The following is a 20484-nucleotide window of genomic DNA, read 5'->3' on the forward strand; positions in this document are numbered from 1 at the left end:
TATCTCATATATCATCTTGTCTCGCTTATTCTTTACTTTGTACTTCTTGAGATGAACTTTTGTGTTAGTTATTTTTCTCGCTTGTCTTACTAAATGACAGTATTTATGACTCGTCCTTAATTGAATAAGGAGAGACTTAAATACGTCCGCAATTACTATTCTTCGAGGAGGGTTACTCAACATATTTAATTCTTTAATATCCGAGCTGGTTTGTTTTCCTGCCTTTTTACACGTGTCGTGATCATATTTGTTGCTCAAAATATGAGTAACATAATTATTTTTAGGTTAATTAATTAGTTCAAAAGATAAATATTTATTTAAATTTGAATTTGAAAAGTATTTATAGATATTGAAATTGGTTAAGATATTTTCTCAAAGTAGTTGAGAGATCTTCTCTAAGTGGTTGAGAGATTCTCTCAACCGATTATTAGATATATAATTCAAACCTAAATATCTATAACAAAATTAAGTATAAATATTTATTCAAATAAGTAAATATGATTTAATAATTGATTTGATTTTAAACATTTACTTAAATTTTTTTTATTGGTTTTGATTTAAGGAGTTTTTATATAAATATGGGAAAATGTAGTATAATTTACTTTTTTTTATGGCATAAATAAATTATACTATCGGGCATGGAGTTATGAGTTTTTGTTTTTTTTAATTTTTTTTACATTTATATGGACTCTTTTATGCCATATTTTTTTAAAAAAAAATAAAAATCTCATATTTATAAACAATAATAAATTTTATCGGAAAAGTCACTGGAAAAATTGATGGTACCGGCAAAGTCACCGGAAAAGTTACCGTCGCCGGAAAAGTCACAGGAAAGTCACCATCGCCAGAAAAAGTCACCAAAAGTAGGTTGTCCTTAAGTAATTTTTTTTTTTAGTGAATGGGTGACTATAAAATTATTTTGTAATTATAAATTGTGACAGTCAGTAGTCCCGTGATCCGTAAGGGGAAATACCGGGTAAGCTGTGCAGTCCCACATCGCCTGAGGAAGGTCAAGTGTGATGATTCTGAGACTGTGTAGGTATGAGACTGCACACTTGAAGAAATCTTAAATAGATTGATTGGTACTACCTATATCAACAAGGTGCATCTTGTTTTTCGGTAGCCCATCTCGAAAGAACTCCACAGTTAAGCGTGCTTGACCTGGGGCGATTTCAGGATGGGTGACTCCTGGGAAGTTTTCCCAAGAAGTGTGCGAGTGAGGACAAAGCACGCTGGAAACACTTGTGTTGGTCTGTAGGGTCAGTCGTCAATCCATGAAGCAGCCAGAGTGACGTACTCGTGTATAAGAGTCATTCATTCCGTGGGTGTGAGGACCCAATGGAGGCTTGAAGCGGGATGTTACAAATGGTATCAGACAAAGTACGCTAGAAACACTCGTGTTGGTCTGTAGGGTCAAGTCATCAATCCAGGAAGCAGTCAGAGTGGCGTACTCGTGTATAAGAGTCATTCATTCCGTGGATGTAAGGACCCAATAGAGGCTTGAAGCAGAGACGTTACATAAATTATAATAATACATTTAGTTTTTTTTTTTTTTTTTTTAAAAAAAAATGATGTACATTGTTCAATTGTAGATGAATGAAAATTCAAGGAAGGAGCGAGTAAGACCATGGCTGTCCCATTCACATTGCAACAAAATCAAGAAAAGTGGGTCATTTTCAGAAGAAAAAAGAGGCTTATCAATAATGAAATATTACTCCAAATCCAACACCTTTCTTTCTTCCTTCTTTAATTCAAAGTGAATTCAAATTACCCATATGCCCATACAATATACTCTTGTATTTATTTGTTTATTAAATAATATTTAGGACTAAGGTCTAAGGGCAACATGATTTTGTTGACAAATGCACTTTAATAGTAAGTTTTTTTAAGCGTGTAGTGTAGAAAAGTATTGTTGTTTAATGGTGCATTTGTCATGAATAAAATAAGTTTAAGTTCGAATTTCATTGCAAAGGGAAAAAATAACAACTGACTTTCATTTTAATAATATGGCAAATATTGAAATATTAATTGTTCAAACAGTAACTATTACAACTAGACCTAATATGGAATATTTCTTTCCCTTTTCTTCTCAAGAAACAGTGAATATATATCTAATAATAGAGAATGTAAATTGGTGTCTCCTAATCATCACAATGTATGATTATAAGTATATATTCAATCCATTGTTACTTGTCAAAATTTATCAACTAAGTGGTGTTTGGTTGCAAGAATTGAAAATATTAATAATGGAAATAAGAATGAAAATTGAAATAAAATTTAAAATGCATAAAAAAAATTGATAATTTTTTTTTAATTTTTTTAAATCTTGCATTGGAATCAAAATGAAATAGTCATTCCACCCAAATAGGTGGAATTAGTAGAAAGTCCATTCTAAAAAATTGTTTTCTTTTCCTTTTATTACTTCCAATCAAACGAAAGTTCATTATCTTCTTAACTTGAAATGAAAGACATACGTTAATAATGACATTTATTCTAAAGAAAGAAAACTTGGCATTAAGAAAATGGGCATACATATGTTTCAAATTTTAGTTTCTTATAAATTTTTCTAAACTAGATTAATCTCAAACAAGGCTTAAAATATAAAGTTGAAACAAAATATATAAGTAGAAGATCACAAACTTAAAGGTCTTAAATTGTTGTAGCTAGGTATGTAAAAACCATAGATTACAGAAGAAGAATGATCTAGCTAGCAGATAAGGAAACAATCCTTCACGAGCATATATATAATAGCATTATCACACCACAACAAAAGTTATAAATATTGTCTATATAGTTCTACATATGCATGATCCTCTAAACAACACACACACACATTTATATATATATATCTTATTAATATATTTATAATATTAACATATGAACAAGATGGAGGGGTCACAGCAGCACTCGTCAATAAGGCAACAACAACACAAAGCTGCAAGACTGAGATATATCACCCCCAAAAAAACAAAACAGATCTATGTAAGAGAATATTATATATAAATAATTTAATCTAATAATAATAATGATAAGAGTGATATGAATAAAAGTATAATTAGTAATTAATTACCATCCTTCAAGGAATCCTGGTTCTCTTCTTGGTGGTGGAGCAGCATATTGTGGAGGAGCCATTACAGGAGGGCCTTGATAGTAACCTAAAAACAGTACCAACCAATTGATAATTGTTTTTAAAAAGAAATAAAAATCAAATCAAAGACAAATTAACCTAAGCTCAAGTTGAAGATTTGTGATTTGTTTTAAAATATTTTCCAGGAAAAGGTAAAAGAAAGATTACTACTAAATTAATTAACTAAAAAGTAATTAATACAGGTATACCCAGAAGAGACATGATGAGGTACCTTGAGCAGGGTAGGGATAAGCATATTTTGGATCATTCATGATGATTTAATTTGTTCTGATCTGAACCAAGTAAGAGATATCAAAACTGAAGAGTTTGTAAAGTATTACAAATGAGAGAAAGGGCTTAATTTAGGGGAAGACTGAAGAGGAGTAAGTGATGAGTGGACAAAATACTATTATTGTGTTTGAGTTGAGTTGGTGTGGAAGGACTTTATACCAAAAACAAAATAGTTTCTTTCCTTTATTTTTTTTAATAGTCTAAACCCTATGATGTCTACCTCAAGTCTTTTACATAATTAATAAATAGACTCTGCTTTTTATGTTCGCGTTTTAATAAAGTTATTCTTTCATTTTCATTCTCTATTTAGTTCCTTTACACTACACTGTTTTTTTTCTGGGTTCACTTTTTAGGTTTTGACACGTCTTGCCGTTTTTGAATTTATTCTCTCTGTAAATTCATATGAACACTTCTCCAACTTGGTTTCATTTTTTTGGAAAAAATTCTATAATAGACCCCTTAAATGGGACACACTCTTGAAATCTCATTTTTCCAATTTTGTTGTTTTGTGATTGGTTGGAAGCAGTTATTAGAGGGACCAGGTTTACTGGGTCTAAGCACAGGTGATTAATGACTTCTCTGAAATATGGTTGCAAATTTGCAATGGTGTGCCCCGTTTGTTAAATATTGAAATTTTTTACAAAACACTTCTTAACAAAATATGTTCTCATGTATTTTTTTTTTATTTGAAATAATTGTTTAGATAATTTTTTTTTAATTGTCATGTATGTTATATTTATTTAAGAATTTAAAAAAATTTAAAAAAATTTAAAAAAATTAAACACGCCAAAAATAAATTATTTTATACGCATGCATCATTATTTTATTTTATACGCATGTGAAATAAATTGTTTGAATATTATTCTTGTAAATTATTTTAAATTTCTCAAAATTTTATTATTTTATTTAATACAAGTACTTATTATTATTTTATTTAATAAAAATTAAAAAAAAAATAACGCTTTCTCTTTTACTTTACTTTGTGTCTCTATGAAGAAGTAGATCTAAATTTTTCTTTTGCCTATTCTTTCTCTTAAATCCTAACGCTAAATTTTTCTCTCCATAGTGCCTCAAGTCTCTCGCTTCATCTATATCCATAGAAAAATCTTTTCTCTAACGACCGAACACCCTACCCAAATCAGGTAAATGTTGTGGTGTATTGTTATTTTTAGAATATTTTACTAAAATTTAATTCCAATAATGTTTGACTCAAGCTAAACTTGTGTTAAATTTAACACAAAAATTAATATAAATCAAATTTTAGTGCACAATAAATACCAGTTTTTTAATTACCTCTTTGTCATTCATTAATACTATTTATTAATAAAAAATATTTTTATATTTATAAAATATTTAAATAATATAAATAAAATTAATTATTTTGTGTATTTTTAATAAGCATTAATACTAATATTATTTTTTATAATTGAAGCACAAATACAAAAACTAAATCAAATATAGTTTTATGGTATATTTTGAATCAAATTCAACTCAAAATATATAACATTCATTTAGAATGGTGTATGATCTATAATATGTGAAAGGAATCTATATTTTTAACTTTAATTCCATATTCTGTTGTGAAGTGTATGGTTTGTGTTAATATAAAATTTTAAAATAGTTTTAAGTTTCATAATTGGTTGAGAAGCTTGGAGCATATTTGTCATTATTTTCTGTTTTTTATTAAAAAAAAAACATATTTTAAAAAATGAGAATAAAAACAGTTTTTTAAAATTTTAAAATACAAATTGTGCTTAGCTAATGTTTTCATACAAAAAATCTTTTCATTTTATTTTTTAAAAATACTTCAATACTTTAAGACCTCGATATGAACAAAGTCGGCCCCGAACCCGGCCCCGAACCCGGCCCCAAATTCCAACCTCGGACTCAGGCCCGGCTCGGCCCCGGAGCCGGAGCTAGAGCAACCCAAGCCCTATATCTCAGACTGATCCTATACCCCAAACACGGATCCCGAATCCAGACCCGACCTTGGACCCAAACCCAAGTACGAACCAAGGACCCAAACCCAGATACGAACCTCGGACCCCAGACTCGGACCACGATCCTAGCCCCGAACCTCGAACCACGACCTTGATGAGTGAGAAAATAAGGAGAGAGAAAGTGATGAGAGAGAAAATAAGGTGAGAAAATAGTGAGAGAGAAAGTGATAGAAGAGAAAATAATATGAGAAAATGATATGTATAATGATGTGAGATTAAGTGAAGAAAAAATATTGACAAAAAATAAATTGTTTTTAAAAACATAAAACAACATTTATTGTTATAGAGTTTTCATTTTCTTTAACTTTATTTTTAATAAACTATTTTCAAAAACAATGTCAAACATGCTTAACTGTTTTTAAAAAAATAATTTTCTGTTTTTAAATACAAAAAATATTTTTTTGTTACGATGCCAAACATGCACTTGATTTCTTTTTTTTTTTTTTCACTTCTTCTATGGTATTTTGATTTGTAACCTTTTAGAAAAATTATAGTAAATGACCCAAATTCATACAACTATGTAAGTAAATGTTCTCATTTCAAAATTTGTAGAGTATTGATCATTTACACTATTTATTATTTATATTATCTTTTACCATATAAAAAATCAATTTTTTTTTTTATATATATATATATGGAATACTTCTTAATGGGTATTACTTATTAATGGGTACTAAACAAATTTAATTATAAATATTAATTTTAAAAATACTAAACCATTTAATTTTGATCCGATAACGAATAATAAAATACAAATTTGAACTTCTATGTTTAATTTAGCTTCTTAATTTAAAAAAATATCAAAAAATATATCTTTTTTGCATTATATCAAAAATATATTTATATGAAAAATATTTAAGTTAAACTCAAGTTTCTTTACCATTATTTTACCTATTTTTTTTAAGCTAATGTAACAACTCAACAACCTTAGCCCATAAATATAAAAATGAGAATTTTTTTCTAATTAAATAGAAAAATTAATCATAAAAACTTAATTTTTTCTAATATTACCAATTCATGGGTAATATCCATTAAAAATGCACCCATATATATACATACAAATATATAAGCATACGATTTTGTCCTATGATGTACTTTCACGGAATGTATTCCGTGAAGTTCCATTTTAGTGCCCCTTAAAAGAAAGGAGAGCTGTTTCTAGGTGGGTCGCTCCGCGCAAGACATTGCTTAGGACCAACGGGTCACACGACAGGTGCACGATCTACTTTGCACGCTCTATCCTTCGGCCCTTCGCCTATCGGCTTGGCTAGATGAGTCTCAGGGTACATTATATGAGTCTCAGGGTACGTTACTATTTTTTAACCCTAATTACCCCTAGATCAATCCCAGCTCTCAAATCAAATAACTTCCCCATCTAACAGCTGTCGTACATCACAGAATACATCCGTGAAAGTACATCACAGGACAAAAAGAGAAAGTTATTTTTGGAGGAAATATATTGACACGGTTGAGTTGAGTGTTCTAGTATATTTAAAAGTTAAAAAGGGGAAGACAAGTGAAAATTTAATATTTTTAGGTTTAAATAATTGGGTAAGGTTTGCGTGTGATAATAATTGATATGCATATCATCCAAGACATTGATTTTAGGTGGGTTTGATACGAAGGTATGAAACGGCAGGCTTTATCTATTATTTTCATTAGAAGTAGAATGAAGAAGAATTAAATATATGTTGGCAAAGCTAACTGTACATAATAAAATAATAGTACCATAAGGATATGTTAGGAAAATGAATAATTATATATATACTTGTTCTATAAGCAAAAGGTTAAAAGTAGATTTATTGTTTTTATTACGTTGGAAAGAATATTTGATGGTTGGATTCAGCTTTCGCAACTTTGGCTTCTGAATACCGAAAGTAGAGGAATTTATTAGATCTGAAATGAATTAATTGAAAACTCATTTGGTCGAGCAAAGAATCAAGAGGCCACTTGAAACCAACTAATAGTAGTCATTATATATGTATACAGAATATGTGCGTGTGTGCTAGACTTTCCTACTACATGTTCATACTTAATTACTAGTTAAATTAAAGGCTACATCATAAAATTCCTTCAACAAAAAAAAAAATAATAAATAAATAAATAAATATGGAAGCACACACACTTTATATCTGGCAAGAGATCATCCCTTCTTTAATTTATTTACGTTTTGTTACTTTTTTTCTTCCTCGGGGGTTTTACAAATAGATTTTTCCAATAATATACACGGGTCAGGTTTAAGTTTTTTTAATAGTAAGTTATAGGGAAAATTTATAGTGCCCTAAAAGGTTGTTTATCTATATTTTCTGTCTATTTTGTAATTTATGAGAACTTTTTAGTTATTATTATTATGTATGTTATAATTTTATAGTAGTATTTGTAAATTTTAAAAAAATTAAGAATAGTTTATGATGTTGAAAATAAAATTTATTTGGAATTTTCTAAAAATTTACAAGTAGTCTTTTATAACTACAACATACACAATCATGAAACAATATTAGATTAAAAAAAAACTCTCCTATATGCCAAAATAATAAAAAGTGATCTAAAATTTAGAAGGTGTCGGTATTATAAAATTATCTTAAATTATATTCGGGAAACTAACTGCATGTTTGACATCATATCTAAAAAAACCGTTGTTTTTTTTTTTTTAAAAAAATATTTTTTGAAAACAATTAAGTGTGTTAGGCCTTGAAAATAGTTTTTAAAAATCAAAGTTACAAAAAATAAGAATTTTGAGAACAACAACTATTTTAAAAAAATAATTCACTTTTGGTCAATATCTTTTTTCTATTTTATCTCACATCATTCTACTCATCATTTTCTCATATATATTATTTTCTCTCTCATCACTTTCTTTCTAGGGTGGGGCCAGGATCCGGGGGTTTGGGGTAGGGTTCAAGGTTCGACATAAAGTCGGAGCTAGGTCCAAGTCTGGGGTCGGGGGTTCAAGGCTAGGGTCTGGGTCGGGGTTCAAGGTCCGGGATCGGAACCAGGTCCACGTTCGGAGTCTGAATTTAGGTTCGGGTCTGGGTCTAGGGTCCGGGTTCGAGTCTCGAATTTGGGATATGGGTTTGGGTCTGTTTTCGGGGTACAAGGTTCAGAGTCTGATGTCTGGTGTTTGGGTTGGGGCTTGGGGTCGTGGCTGGGGCCGGGGTCTGGGTTCAGGGCCGTTTTTACGTTCAGGGTCCGTGTCTAGATTTAGGACCGGTGTCCGGGGTTTGGGGTTTAAAGTCTGATGTCCGGTGTTTGGGTCGAGGTCTGAGTCTAGGTCTAGGTCCGTGTTCGGGGTTCGTGTACGTGAACAAGTTCGAATCCGACGTCTAGGTCTGGGTCCTAATCAGGTCTTGTTCGTATCAGAATCTCAAAGTAATTATGTGTTTTTCAAAAATTAAAATAAAAATTATTTTTAGAAAATATTAACCAAACACAACTTGTGTTGTGATAACTTCAAAAATGACTTTTTGTTATCATTTCTAGAAATACTTTTTTGAAAACAAAAAGTAGAAACAACCAAATATGCTTTAATTTTGCTCTCTTTTTCGTATTTCTAGCTAAGTATATGTGGAATGAAAATAATGTATCTTACGTACAAGTGAGCAAAGTCTCCTATTTATAGAATTTTATGATCACCATTTGATTTTCAAATCTCACCAACTCGACGGGTGTTACCACACCTAATTTGAGCGTATTCAGACATCCAAAAATGCTAAAAATTCGAGGTGAATAAAATGCATGGGTGATATGAGTCGTCACTTAATTAGTAGGTGACTGTCACCTACTCTTGATGATGCCCAAAAATATCAGCTTTGGTAACATGCAATGCATGACCAAAATATACCCCAAACCCTTTCCCATGCCATTTCTTAACCTCAAGCCATTGTTGCCAATAAAAGTAACATCCATACAAATATTATGGCCCATGAAAATCAAATTCAAAATGGAGAAAACAAAAGAAAAATTGAAAATATCAAATGAGGATAAAAAGTTCAATTTATTTTAACGACAAAATGTAATCTGTAATATTGTTATTTGTAGATTTGATCAAGTTTGAACTAAAATTGAATACTCTAAATCTCCTAACAGCAATATATGATCACCCAAAGGCATTATTCTCTTTCCTTTCTCATTAGCAAAACTAAGATGCATACATGGATCCACTAATATCCTTGTTCTTGTAGATCTGTTTGAAAAAGTATGTACACTGTTAAATCCCAGTAGCTGTTTCTCAGGAGCCCCATCAATAACCTTTGGCAATCTAGAGTATAACATCACAACATGGCTTCCATCCATGTCTCCTGCATTCATCACAGAGATTTCCACAAAGAATTTCAACGAATTACAAGACTCTATCTCGTCAATGCTTATGTAATCAAGTTGGTTTTCTCCTTGGTGTAGTATGTTTTTATCAGATCCAGCTTTGAAAGATTCTGATAAGCTTATTTTGTTGGGAACTGACAAGAATTTGTAAGTGTAGGTGCTGTAGCTCAGGCCATGTCCAAATGAATATACCTGGCTTCCAGTGTAGAATCTGTAGGTTCTTCCAGGATAGCCACGGGAAGAATTTGCTCGCATTCTCATATCGTTCATGGGGACATCAGTGAAGGACTCCGGATACCAAGTCATAGGAAGCCTTCCACCTAGAAATTGTAAGCTTGATCAAGTCTTAAGATATATGGATGAAAACCGGAATAGAAAAATGTCATAGTTTGCTTCACATACTTCAGCAACTCATTTTTTAAAAAACTAAAATTGAGCTGAAAATGGTTCCCTTTGATGACAGGTATCATAAATTTTATAAACCATACCTGGATTTGCATCTCCAAAGATGATTTCTGCGAGTGCTCTTCCACCAGCTTCCCCGGGATATCCAATCCAGAGAATGCTAGCAATTTGCGGGTCCTTTTCAGCAAATGATACATCAAGAGGTCCACCACCAGTGAGAACTAGAATCACTGGTTTTTTACTAGCAGCAGCCACATGGGAAACAAGAGCCATCTGTTTGCCGGGTAAAAGAAGACTAACTCGGTCAAGATCTTCTGTTTCCTGGGATAAATCGAGGCCAAGGATGAGAACAACAAAATCAGCATCTTTTGCAGCACTTATTGCTTCATCAAAGCCAGCATCAGAGTCACATGATGCGTTATGGCAACCAGTTACATAATATGCCTTGTTTACGAACTCTTGAAATCCACTAAAGAGGCTCTTTGAGGTGCAGGGAATTCCTAGTGAACAAACAAACCACTCCTTAGCTTAAAGCCTAGAATTTGATTATATTAATGATATAAATTCATCTGTAAATCAATATCATATACAGTTAAAAAGACCTGTATAGCCACCACCCAATTTACTTGAATCGTTTGCCAATGGACCAATAACAGCCAAGGAATAATCAATACCCTTCTTTAAAGGTAGGAACTTCTTATCATTTTTAAGAAGCACAATACCCTGCCTAGCCGCTTCAAGGGCCAACTTCTTGTGCTTTGAGGTACAAACATCTTGAGGTCCCAACTTTCCATACTTCCCTTTCAAAGGATTCCCATTAAACAATCCAAGACGTAGTTGAACTGAGAAAAGATTGTGAAGTGCTCTGTCTATGTCTTCCTCTTGCACCTTTCCTTTTTCGATGGCCGAAAGGGTATTTAGATACAAGAATGTTCCACAATTTATATCCGTTCCTGCAAATAGCAGATAGGCAGGTTGATCTGTAAGTCTTTCTATGAGAAACTAGTCATTTGCATTTGGAAAAATTTAACAACTTTAATGGAATATAATTTCGAAATAGAAAAATGTACAAGACCTGCTTTAAGAACATCAGCAACTGCATCTTCACGATTTTTGGTGTAATGCTGATATTCAAATACTGTGGCCACAGCATCACAATCAGAAGTAATATATCTGTACTTCATAGCATCAAGGTTTTGTACATATGAGGCTCATTCAATCAAGTGACTTAAAATTCTAACATTGCATTGCATTTATCTATTTTATTATTAGAGGTTAGAACTCTGAAAATATTATTATTACCCTTTAAAGCCCCATTCATCCCTAGCTATATCCAAGAGATCCTTACGAGCACAAGCAGGAACCCCATTAACTTCATTGTAAGAACACATTAAACAGCTAGCTTTTCCTTGCTGAACACAGCTCTTGAAAGGTGGCTGATACGTGTCCTCAAAATCTTGGTCCGTAATCTATTTTGTAGAAATACATAATGAATCCAGTTGAGTTTAACATACACAATTCATAAAAATAATATATCGTAAGCTAGAACAAACCAAACCGGACGAGTTCTGCAAATCATGTATTAAAAGAGTATAGTTTAATCTAGAACAAAGCAAACCCAGACGAAATTATTCAACACTACATCAAAAGAAGATATCTTTAGCTAAAACGAATCAAAATTTGTTGAATTTAGAAAACATCTAGTCAAAAGAAGATATATAAAGCTAAAACAAACCAAACCCAAACCCAGTTGGCAGACAAAAAGTGTTACCACGGCATTGAAGTTATATCTACTGAAACCTTCCCACTTCTCCAAATCATAAGCAGTCAAATGCTTACAACAAGCAGAGACCATTAGATCATCACTCCCACCATCATCTTTCAAAGCTCTCTTCTCCCCAAATTCTTCACCAACAGTTGATTTCCCTCCCTGAAAACCCTTCACAAATTCAACAGCATAAGCCGAAGCGACCACGGGGTCCTCCCCAGGGGTCTCCTGGCCTCTCCCCCATCTGGGGTCCCTAAAAATGTTAATAGTGGGTGCCCAAAACGTCAACCCAGCTTGCCCAACATTATACATCGCGCGAGCCTCGACCCCTATAGCCGATGCGATTCTGAACCAGAGGGTCCGGTTAAAAGAAGCCACCGTCAGAAGGACTTGGGGGAAGCTGGTGGCAGACGAAACGACACCGCCGAAGGAGACACCTGGGCCGTTGGTGGCGATGCCGTGGAGAGATTCGGACCACCATTCGTAGGGAGGGATACCAAGCCTGGGGATGGAGTCAGCGGTATTGGTGAGTTGACCAATCTTTTCTTGAAGGGTGAGAAGAGAAACGAGGGAGTGAGCTCTTGCGGAGATGGAAAGTGAGGTGTTGCAGAAGGGGTAGGAGCTATGGTGAGGTGGGTTACATGGGAAATTGGAGATGGTGGCAGAGTGGATTTTGAAGAGGAAGAAGAAGAAGAAGAAGAGAAGGGTGGAGAGAGTAGCCATGTTTTGCAATTGTGTTGAGAAGACAGAAGAAAAAACAAAGGTTGAGCCATTATAGTAGTGTAACTGTAGTAGTGCATCATTGAATGTTTTTCTTAGTTGTGTCGCAATCTATGTGATTTGGCTTCAGTGGATTTTTTATTTTACTTATTTTGGCTTTGTTTTAGAGGTTTTGTTTTATGAAATTGCTTAATTTGAATGAATGAATGACACATGAAGAAGAGTGAGTGAGACGACTGCAATATGATTCGGATTCCACACCAACCATTTTTCTCCAAACAAACAAAAGAAAATCTGAGGTTTCATATCCTTCAAATGGGAGAATGGAACTAATACTCATGATGTGGAAATAGAAGCTTTGTGACTGTGAGTGTGGTGTATTTGTGTAAACAAGACTCCTGAGTTATTCTTATTATCCTCATAGCATATCTGGTGTGTTATAACACCAGTTTTTACTTTTTAATCATCAATTCATAAGTTTTTATTCATTGTCACTTTCTTAATAAATGGAATTACAGAGGATGGACAAAACTGGGGAAGCAATAACAGTAGTAACAATGGGAAAATAATGGTTCTTATTATTGGAGGAGTAAGTGCTTTGGATTTCTTATGATGATGATGATTTGGTGTAGATTATTTATGTATTTGACACAAATTTGTTTCCTTTAATCCACTCACAATTATGCAACATGATAATGTTGGCTATAGATTTTAAGAATGCTGTATTTAAGATAAATAGCAGTAAAATCTTGATTTATTTATTTATACTTAAAAGAAAACCTTGCAGGTGAGTCAGTGGTGTGGTGAGTAATCTGAGTGTTTTTGCTTTGTGTTTTTGTTGTCAGCGGTGTTCGTGCTTTGGAGGATGAGTGTGCTGTTTTGGAGGATGAGGAAATCTGTAGATCGGACCTATTTTCAACCTGCCCAGTTAACAGATTGGGCGGTTTGTAATTTTTTCGAATTATTTCGGCTTGTAATTTTTATCGATTTTTTCGGTTTGGTTTAGACGGATTATTCGGTTTAGACAATTTACGAATTTTTTTGTACAACCCTACTTTCTAGTATTTCTTCAATATTTTACAACTTGCCCGATGATGTAATGATTTCATTTTCATCCAAATAAGTCTTCTTCTGCAACTTGCTCTGTTTGATACGGTAGTAGCTAAGATAAAGATAATGTGCTCCTAACAAAAAATCTTCCAGCATAGCTACACCAAACACAAAACCACCAATCAAATATTAATAAGAGTTACAAGAAAAGGTATTAGTATTACAAGTAAGAGTTAACACAATAAAAATAAAATTACAAGAAAAACTAAACAGATCATACAGTAGTATTATTTTTCATATAAAAATATATGTCAAATCTGCTACTACAAACAAATTTTGATAATTACTATGTAAAAGAAATAATAAGAATTGACAGAAATGTTCCTCATCTTTGATTCAAATGACAATGAAAATGGTATGGAACTTTTAAAGGACCTAACACAAATGTATACCATTTTCAACAACAACCAATAAAAGAGATACTAAGAAACAACAATACTACCACTGAATATCTAAGACAAACATTTATAAATATGAACGCATATATCTTTACACCATACATGTTGCTCTGTAAAATGTGTAAGGAAAAAAAAAAGGAACAAATTTAACAAAATAGAAACCAAGATGGGGAGTGCCTGTCAAAAATAAATTTGTATGTCAAGCTATTACTTGAAGCTACATTTAGTTTGTAAATAATAGATGGATCATGGCTTGGATGCTTACTAGATCAGCTTCTAGGCTGATTCCTTGAACGATTGTCTTTCTAACATCAGTTGGATATCAGTCTAAGACATTAAAAATCAAACCATAAAGATTATCAAGTAAGAAAATACTAGCCTCGAATCATGACTAGACCAAAAAACTTCCACAAATTGCTTGAATGTAATCAGCTTAGGATCATACTCAACCTGCAAGATTCATAAAACTGTATAATAAAACTCAAGTTTCAAACATACAATTTTTTTTTATCTAAATCAAAATGAAAGAATCAAGCAATATGAAATACCATTCTATCTAATTCTCAATAGCCTAATTGAGATATTCACTTTCATCTTTGATCTCTCTCCTCCTCAAAGAAATACCTCTTAAAACACATCATCAGTTTATCAAAATCGAATTTTTTTCCCCAATTAAACAAAATCACGAAAAGCGAATGAATAACCCTGTTAGAGTAAATTCATAACCAAAAAGATTAATTCTGTAACTCTGTAATTCAGTAAAAGCCAAAATGAATTCAAAAAATCTCTACACGTGTAAGATTTTACAACACTTACATAAATTTATGAACAAATCTCCACGCAGGTAAGCAAAGGCGATATAAATTTATGAACACAATTGAAGATGCATAAAAATTTATGCAACCCTTCAAATCAGATATTAAAACATGTAAAAAATGTGAAATTACAACACATTGAAAATAAAGTGTGAAAGCAAATTTGATACCTTGAGTCCAAGACCCATATCTAGTCTCTCTAGCCTCGTCGAATAAACCATTTGTGAAAGAGTGAGAACCCTAAACATGTGTCATCGAGTCGCTGAGCACATTCAAAGGCAACAATGATTGGGACATGCGCAGAGAGAAAGATGTCGTTGATCTCCATGGCATAGAGCAATTCTGAAGAGATTGACGGTGAAAAATAGGACCAGTGTAAATTTCTTTAAATGTCATTGGCCCTTGAATAATTAGCTTTTTTAGTTACTGTACTTATGACACTATACTATAATGCCCCTTAATTTATAAGTGTAGTTAAAAATATCCCTAAAATATATCAATTGGAATAGTATAATCCTTCTATCTAATTCAGTTGAAAAATTATATACCATTAAGAAAATAAATTACAAGTCATAAAAATTACAATCACAGGAAAAAAAATGAAAAATAACATCCCAAAAAGTAGAATATCATCACCTTAATTTTCCAAAAATCCAATGTTCTTTCTAGTGATATCCATCTTTTCAAATACTGTAGAATCCTAATTTTACGCCTTTTTCTAATTTGAACGGCTAAAAAACGATTGGAATTATTTTAATAAAATTACTTTTATTAAATTTTTTTAAAAGGTTATGAAATTATTTTTTAATCATCTTTCATTGTCAGTTATTATGCCACCTCATAGTCAATTTTCCCTCTAAAAAGAGATGAAATTACTACTCTATCCTTTGTTATAATACCACATCATCAATACAAACGTTATTTTTAAACAAAATAAACAGAAGGACTAAATGTATGCATATAAAATTATACAAGGACTATTTGTAATAAGCTGAATAGATTAAGGGGCATAATAGTATAGTGTCATAAGTACATGGAGTAAAAAAGATAATTATTCTTGGCCCTTAATTTCTGTTTTATTATATTATTTTTGACAATTGTTATTTTATATAAAAATATATTTTTTTTTTTCAAAAATATACTTACTATTACTGTAGTAACACTTTCAAAATGTTATTATATTCAATGTTAATGTTAGTATCATTTTCACAGATGTAACTACTAACAGTAAATATTCACAAATTAGTAATATTTTTTTTTTATCAAATATCATTATATATTAACAGTAAATATTCACAAATTAGTAACATTTTTTTATCAAATATCATTAAAATACATTAAGTGACATTTTTTAAAAATGTTACTAATTAAAATGTAATATATTCTTATTAAAGTGACATTTTTGATTAAATGTTATTAAATTACTATTATTGTAACATTTTTATATAAATGTCACCAATTAAAATGGTACTAATTCGTATTTTTGGTGTAGTGGATGGCTTTGATGTGCGCTGGTGTTTGGTGAGAAGTTTTTTTGAATAATGAAATCATTGGTATAGATGTCATGCAACATATAGATGGCTTTCTTATAGAAGCTCGAGAAGGAATTAGTAACACTTAAAGGAATTGGATAGTAATTTTTATATATTTCAATTTTATCATGAAATAGATATTCAAGCTATTTATTGTAATCTTTGTGTTGTGAATATTTTAATATGCAAGTGCACGTATTGTTTGTAAGTAATAATAGTAAAAGTAAAGTATCATTCCCACAAAAACTGCAGTTAAGTAAATTAAATTTCTAATTCTATCTAATAACTATAATAATTGAAAATGTTTAAATTCTACTAAGAAGAAAATAAATAAATAGTAAAAAAATAACAATGATCAAAGTTAAGGGTAATTAATTTCAATTGAATCTACTTATCATGGCTTAATATAATTTAATTCTAATTCTAATTTTTATGTGATAGCGAGTTAACTAATTCAATTTATATTTTGGTTAAGATATATAGAATCTAAATTATATGGTAAAGTCCTACATTATATGGTAAAATCCTACACTTTTGTGGTAAATTACACATATAACTTGCATTAAATATAGAAATCCTAATTATTACACAAGCCATAAAGATACTTTCATTTAATATCAAAACCTATGTTTATTTCACTATAGCATAATCAACACTCATTTTTTGATTTTGTATTGAAATCATAAACAATTAATTAGTGATAAGACAATTAAAAACGAATGAAATAAATACACATAAAAAATTAGGGAAGAACTAAATTATATTAAAACTATAGAAAAGTGTCAATTAATATCCATTCACAACCCTAATTAAAAATTTAGCTACTCATTGTCATTGTGAACAATTGATAAAATTAATTCGAAACATGAAATTAAAGATAGAAAAAAAAAAAAATCTTAGAAGATCAATATTTCACCAAACATTGATTCAAAACGAATAGAATTCCCGAACAAACATTAATGCTAATAAGAATTTTCTTTATATTTACTCAATAAACAACACTACTAACGTATAGTCATGGTATGCTGCAAACATAACTTAACTCATGCTTCTCAAATAATTACATTTAGCATGTAATCAAATAACTTTTACTATACCATGAGTAATAACTCTTGTTTATCGACGGTTATTACCAAATTATATATTGACAAATACTATGTGGTACAATTGTACTTTTTTTAACCTCAAGTCCAAATTTAAGTGTGTCAGTAAACTTGAGTAGAAATTGCTCGACAATCCGAGGCCCCCAACCTTGAGCTGCTCGTAGGGTTGATCACTTGACAAGGATTGGACAAAAAAATTAATATAATTGATGAGTTTTTTCTGTGGTTCTTCTTGGGTCGAATAGAGAAAGAGATGAAGAGAAGAGATAAATTGATTTTTTTTTTTTTTTTTTTTGTATTTCTAAGTTTTTCTACATAATTCTTAAATCTAGCTTATCTATTAAATAAAACATAAGAATACAAGGATAATAACAAAATAACTAATTTAAACTTATTTAAGTAAAATTTGGCAAATTACCATCTTTCCCTCCAACACCCTATTAGACTAAAATAAACTAAAAGGGTAAATTAGTCATCAATAAATAACCTACTTAATTCTAAAGTTCCTAAATATATATATATATATATATAACATCTTCCAATACCACAGTTGTAATATCCTGGAATTAAAGAAATGGATTAGCAAAGCCCTAACTAGTTAATTGAGTATTATTGTAGAACTAGGGAACTAAGCCGCGCTTCGCGCGGTATTGTCCAACTTTTATAAATTATACATATATATTATACTTATTAAGTGATATAATCTAAAATATAATATTTTGATATATGTATTATAAACAAAGTAATAATATTGAAATTAAAAATATAATTTTAAATTACATAGAAAGATAACAATTTTGTAACAAATATTAAATGGTAGACTTGACAAAAAAAAAAAAAAATTGCATGTGTTTTTATAATAAAATAAAGGAAAAAGATAACAACTTTTGAATTTAATAAACTGAGCTTGTGATTGATGATGTAGTTGTTTTTAAAATAATTTTTAGACTTTTTTTTTATAGAAAGAAACAATTTGACATACAATTTATGAAAATTTTTATATTTTATTTTGTGGATGTGAAATTTCTACTTTAAATGAAAAGGAAAGTCATGATTCATATAACTAATTACTTTCATAATGAAATGTATATTTGTCTTACTGTCTTGTGGTAATTAAGATGATAGATACCCTATAAAGTTGGTTGAGCGCTCGCGCGATCGTTATAATTATTGAAAAATAAAATCTAAATATGAATATTTAGTTATTTCAGAAATTCATATATTAAGTAGTTGTTAATATTTTTACTAAATAAGTAAAATATTATAAATGGTGTGTTTACTATTTCTTTTTATTTTTAAATAAAAAATAGAATAATTTTTTATTATTATATATATAATAATATTACATTGGATATTATATTAAAAAAAATTATTTATATTTTTAGAATAAATTTTAAAATTATATTAAAAAAATTAATAATTTAATAAATCTATTAATATACTAAAATATAATAAATTTATAATTATAATATACTAAAATATTTAAGTCATATAATTTAATTGATAGATTATATTATTAATATTATTATTATGAGTTTGTGCTTTAATTATAAAATCACTAATTTTATGATTTTAAATGGTGCATAATATTCTCTTAGTAAGTATACATATTATAATTTTTGATATTATTTAATTATAGTTGTTATGTTATTAAAAAAAAAAAATTAATGCATAAAAAAGAGTAATAATTTCGGCCTCTTTTCTTTTCTGCATAAAAAAAATCTTATCAAACATTAAACACTACATAATAAGTATAAATATTTATATAATTATTATGTATGTAATATAATTAATATATACATATTTTTTTGAAAATATAAACAAAGAGAATAAGAAGAAGAAGCATAATTTCCAATAAAAAACAAGATAGTCAATGATATAAATAATTTTCACTGAATTTCAAGAAACTTATCCACAATTTGTCTTCTTTTTTTTTTTTTTTTGAAGATTTATAATTTCTTTACTTCCTTATTTTCCTTTATTTATTTAATTTATTTTTCTTGTTTACTTTAATGATTTATTTATTCTCTTTTGATGAGCAATTAATGTGAGTTGTTAATGCTATATGTAAATTTTGGTAAAAAATATTTCAAAAGTGTGCTTTTCTTCTTATTATAATAATATTAAATGTATCATATTATTAGAATTTTATTTTGAATTTCATTATGTAATTAAATAAATAATATATTTACAATAAAAAGAAATTACACATTAATTCGACATACAAATATTATTGTGATAATTCAATTGCAATAACATTACTTACTTCTTAAAAATTAAAAAAAAAAGCCTAAAAAATGTAAAATAAATTCATTGTAATTAAAATTATATATATTCAATTCTAATAATGTCTGTTACGTCAATACCTTTAGTCTTCCCAAAAAAACTAATACCAAAATAAATAAAAGAAATAAATAAAAAAGAGACTAATTAAAATAATAAAAAATATTTTGACAATTTAATTGCAATAACAATGCTACTTAATTTTGTTTTTCAGTTTATATTATTATGATTGTACGTTATTATTATTAAATAATATTAATTAATTAATAGTATTTTAGATAAAAAAAATATTTATTAATAATAATAGATAATAAAATTAAAAATAACTATACTATTGTAAAAAATTGTTATTTTTGAATCTTTTAATGAGATCATGAGTATATTTTTTTTTTAATTATTTTTCCCTTCTATTTAATAATATGCTTGCTAATTAGATTTTCATTTTATTTTATTTTTCTTTTTTGGATAATGAATAGTGTGTTTTAGTAATCTAAGAAAATAATTATTATTGCTTTTATTAAAAAATTACAATTTAAAAAAGTTAATTTTCTTTTAACCAAAATATAATTGTCATTATTATTAATAATAATTGTGCATTGTAGTTTATTTACA

The 20484-nt window shown here is 29.5% G+C and overlaps 1 protein-coding gene and 3 long non-coding RNA genes across 4 annotated transcripts; 1 reads left to right on the plus strand and 3 right to left on the minus strand.

Moving 5' to 3' along the window:
- Positions 1 to 2561: 2561 nt before the first annotated feature.
- LOC115714276 (uncharacterized) lies at positions 2562 to 3843 on the minus strand. The gene is made up of 3 exons (XR_004011038.2): positions 3360 to 3843; positions 3071 to 3155; positions 2562 to 2943 (listed from the first exon to the last, which is right to left on the minus strand). It is a non-coding gene; the product is annotated as an uncharacterized LOC115714276 (long non-coding RNA).
- Positions 3844 to 9393: 5550 nt separating this feature from the next.
- LOC115713943 (probable beta-D-xylosidase 6) lies at positions 9394 to 12854 on the minus strand. The gene is given in 7 exon segments (XM_030642430.2): positions 9394 to 10058; positions 10227 to 10643; positions 10746 to 11096; positions 11219 to 11316; positions 11446 to 11612; positions 11915 to 12562; positions 12565 to 12854. Coding segments are annotated over 7 exon segments (2427 nt in total). The 5' UTR covers positions 12715 to 12854; the 3' UTR covers positions 9394 to 9462.
- An 8-nt stretch (positions 12855 to 12862) lies between these two features.
- LOC115713944 (uncharacterized) lies at positions 12863 to 13659 on the plus strand. Its single transcript, XR_009687438.1, has 2 exons — positions 12863 to 12997; positions 13150 to 13659. It is a non-coding gene; the product is annotated as an uncharacterized LOC115713944 (long non-coding RNA).
- A 531-nt stretch (positions 13660 to 14190) lies between these two features.
- On the minus strand, positions 14191 to 15379 carry LOC133037343 (uncharacterized). The gene is made up of 2 exons (XR_009687437.1): positions 15125 to 15379; positions 14191 to 14589 (listed from the first exon to the last, which is right to left on the minus strand). It is a non-coding gene; the product is annotated as an uncharacterized LOC133037343 (long non-coding RNA).
- Positions 15380 to 20484: the final 5105 nt, after the last annotated feature.

This window comes from Cannabis sativa, chromosome 4 (assembly GCF_029168945.1).
Source record: "Cannabis sativa cultivar Pink pepper isolate KNU-18-1 chromosome 4, ASM2916894v1, whole genome shotgun sequence".
Lineage (NCBI taxonomy): Eukaryota > Viridiplantae > Streptophyta > Magnoliopsida > Rosales > Cannabaceae > Cannabis > Cannabis sativa.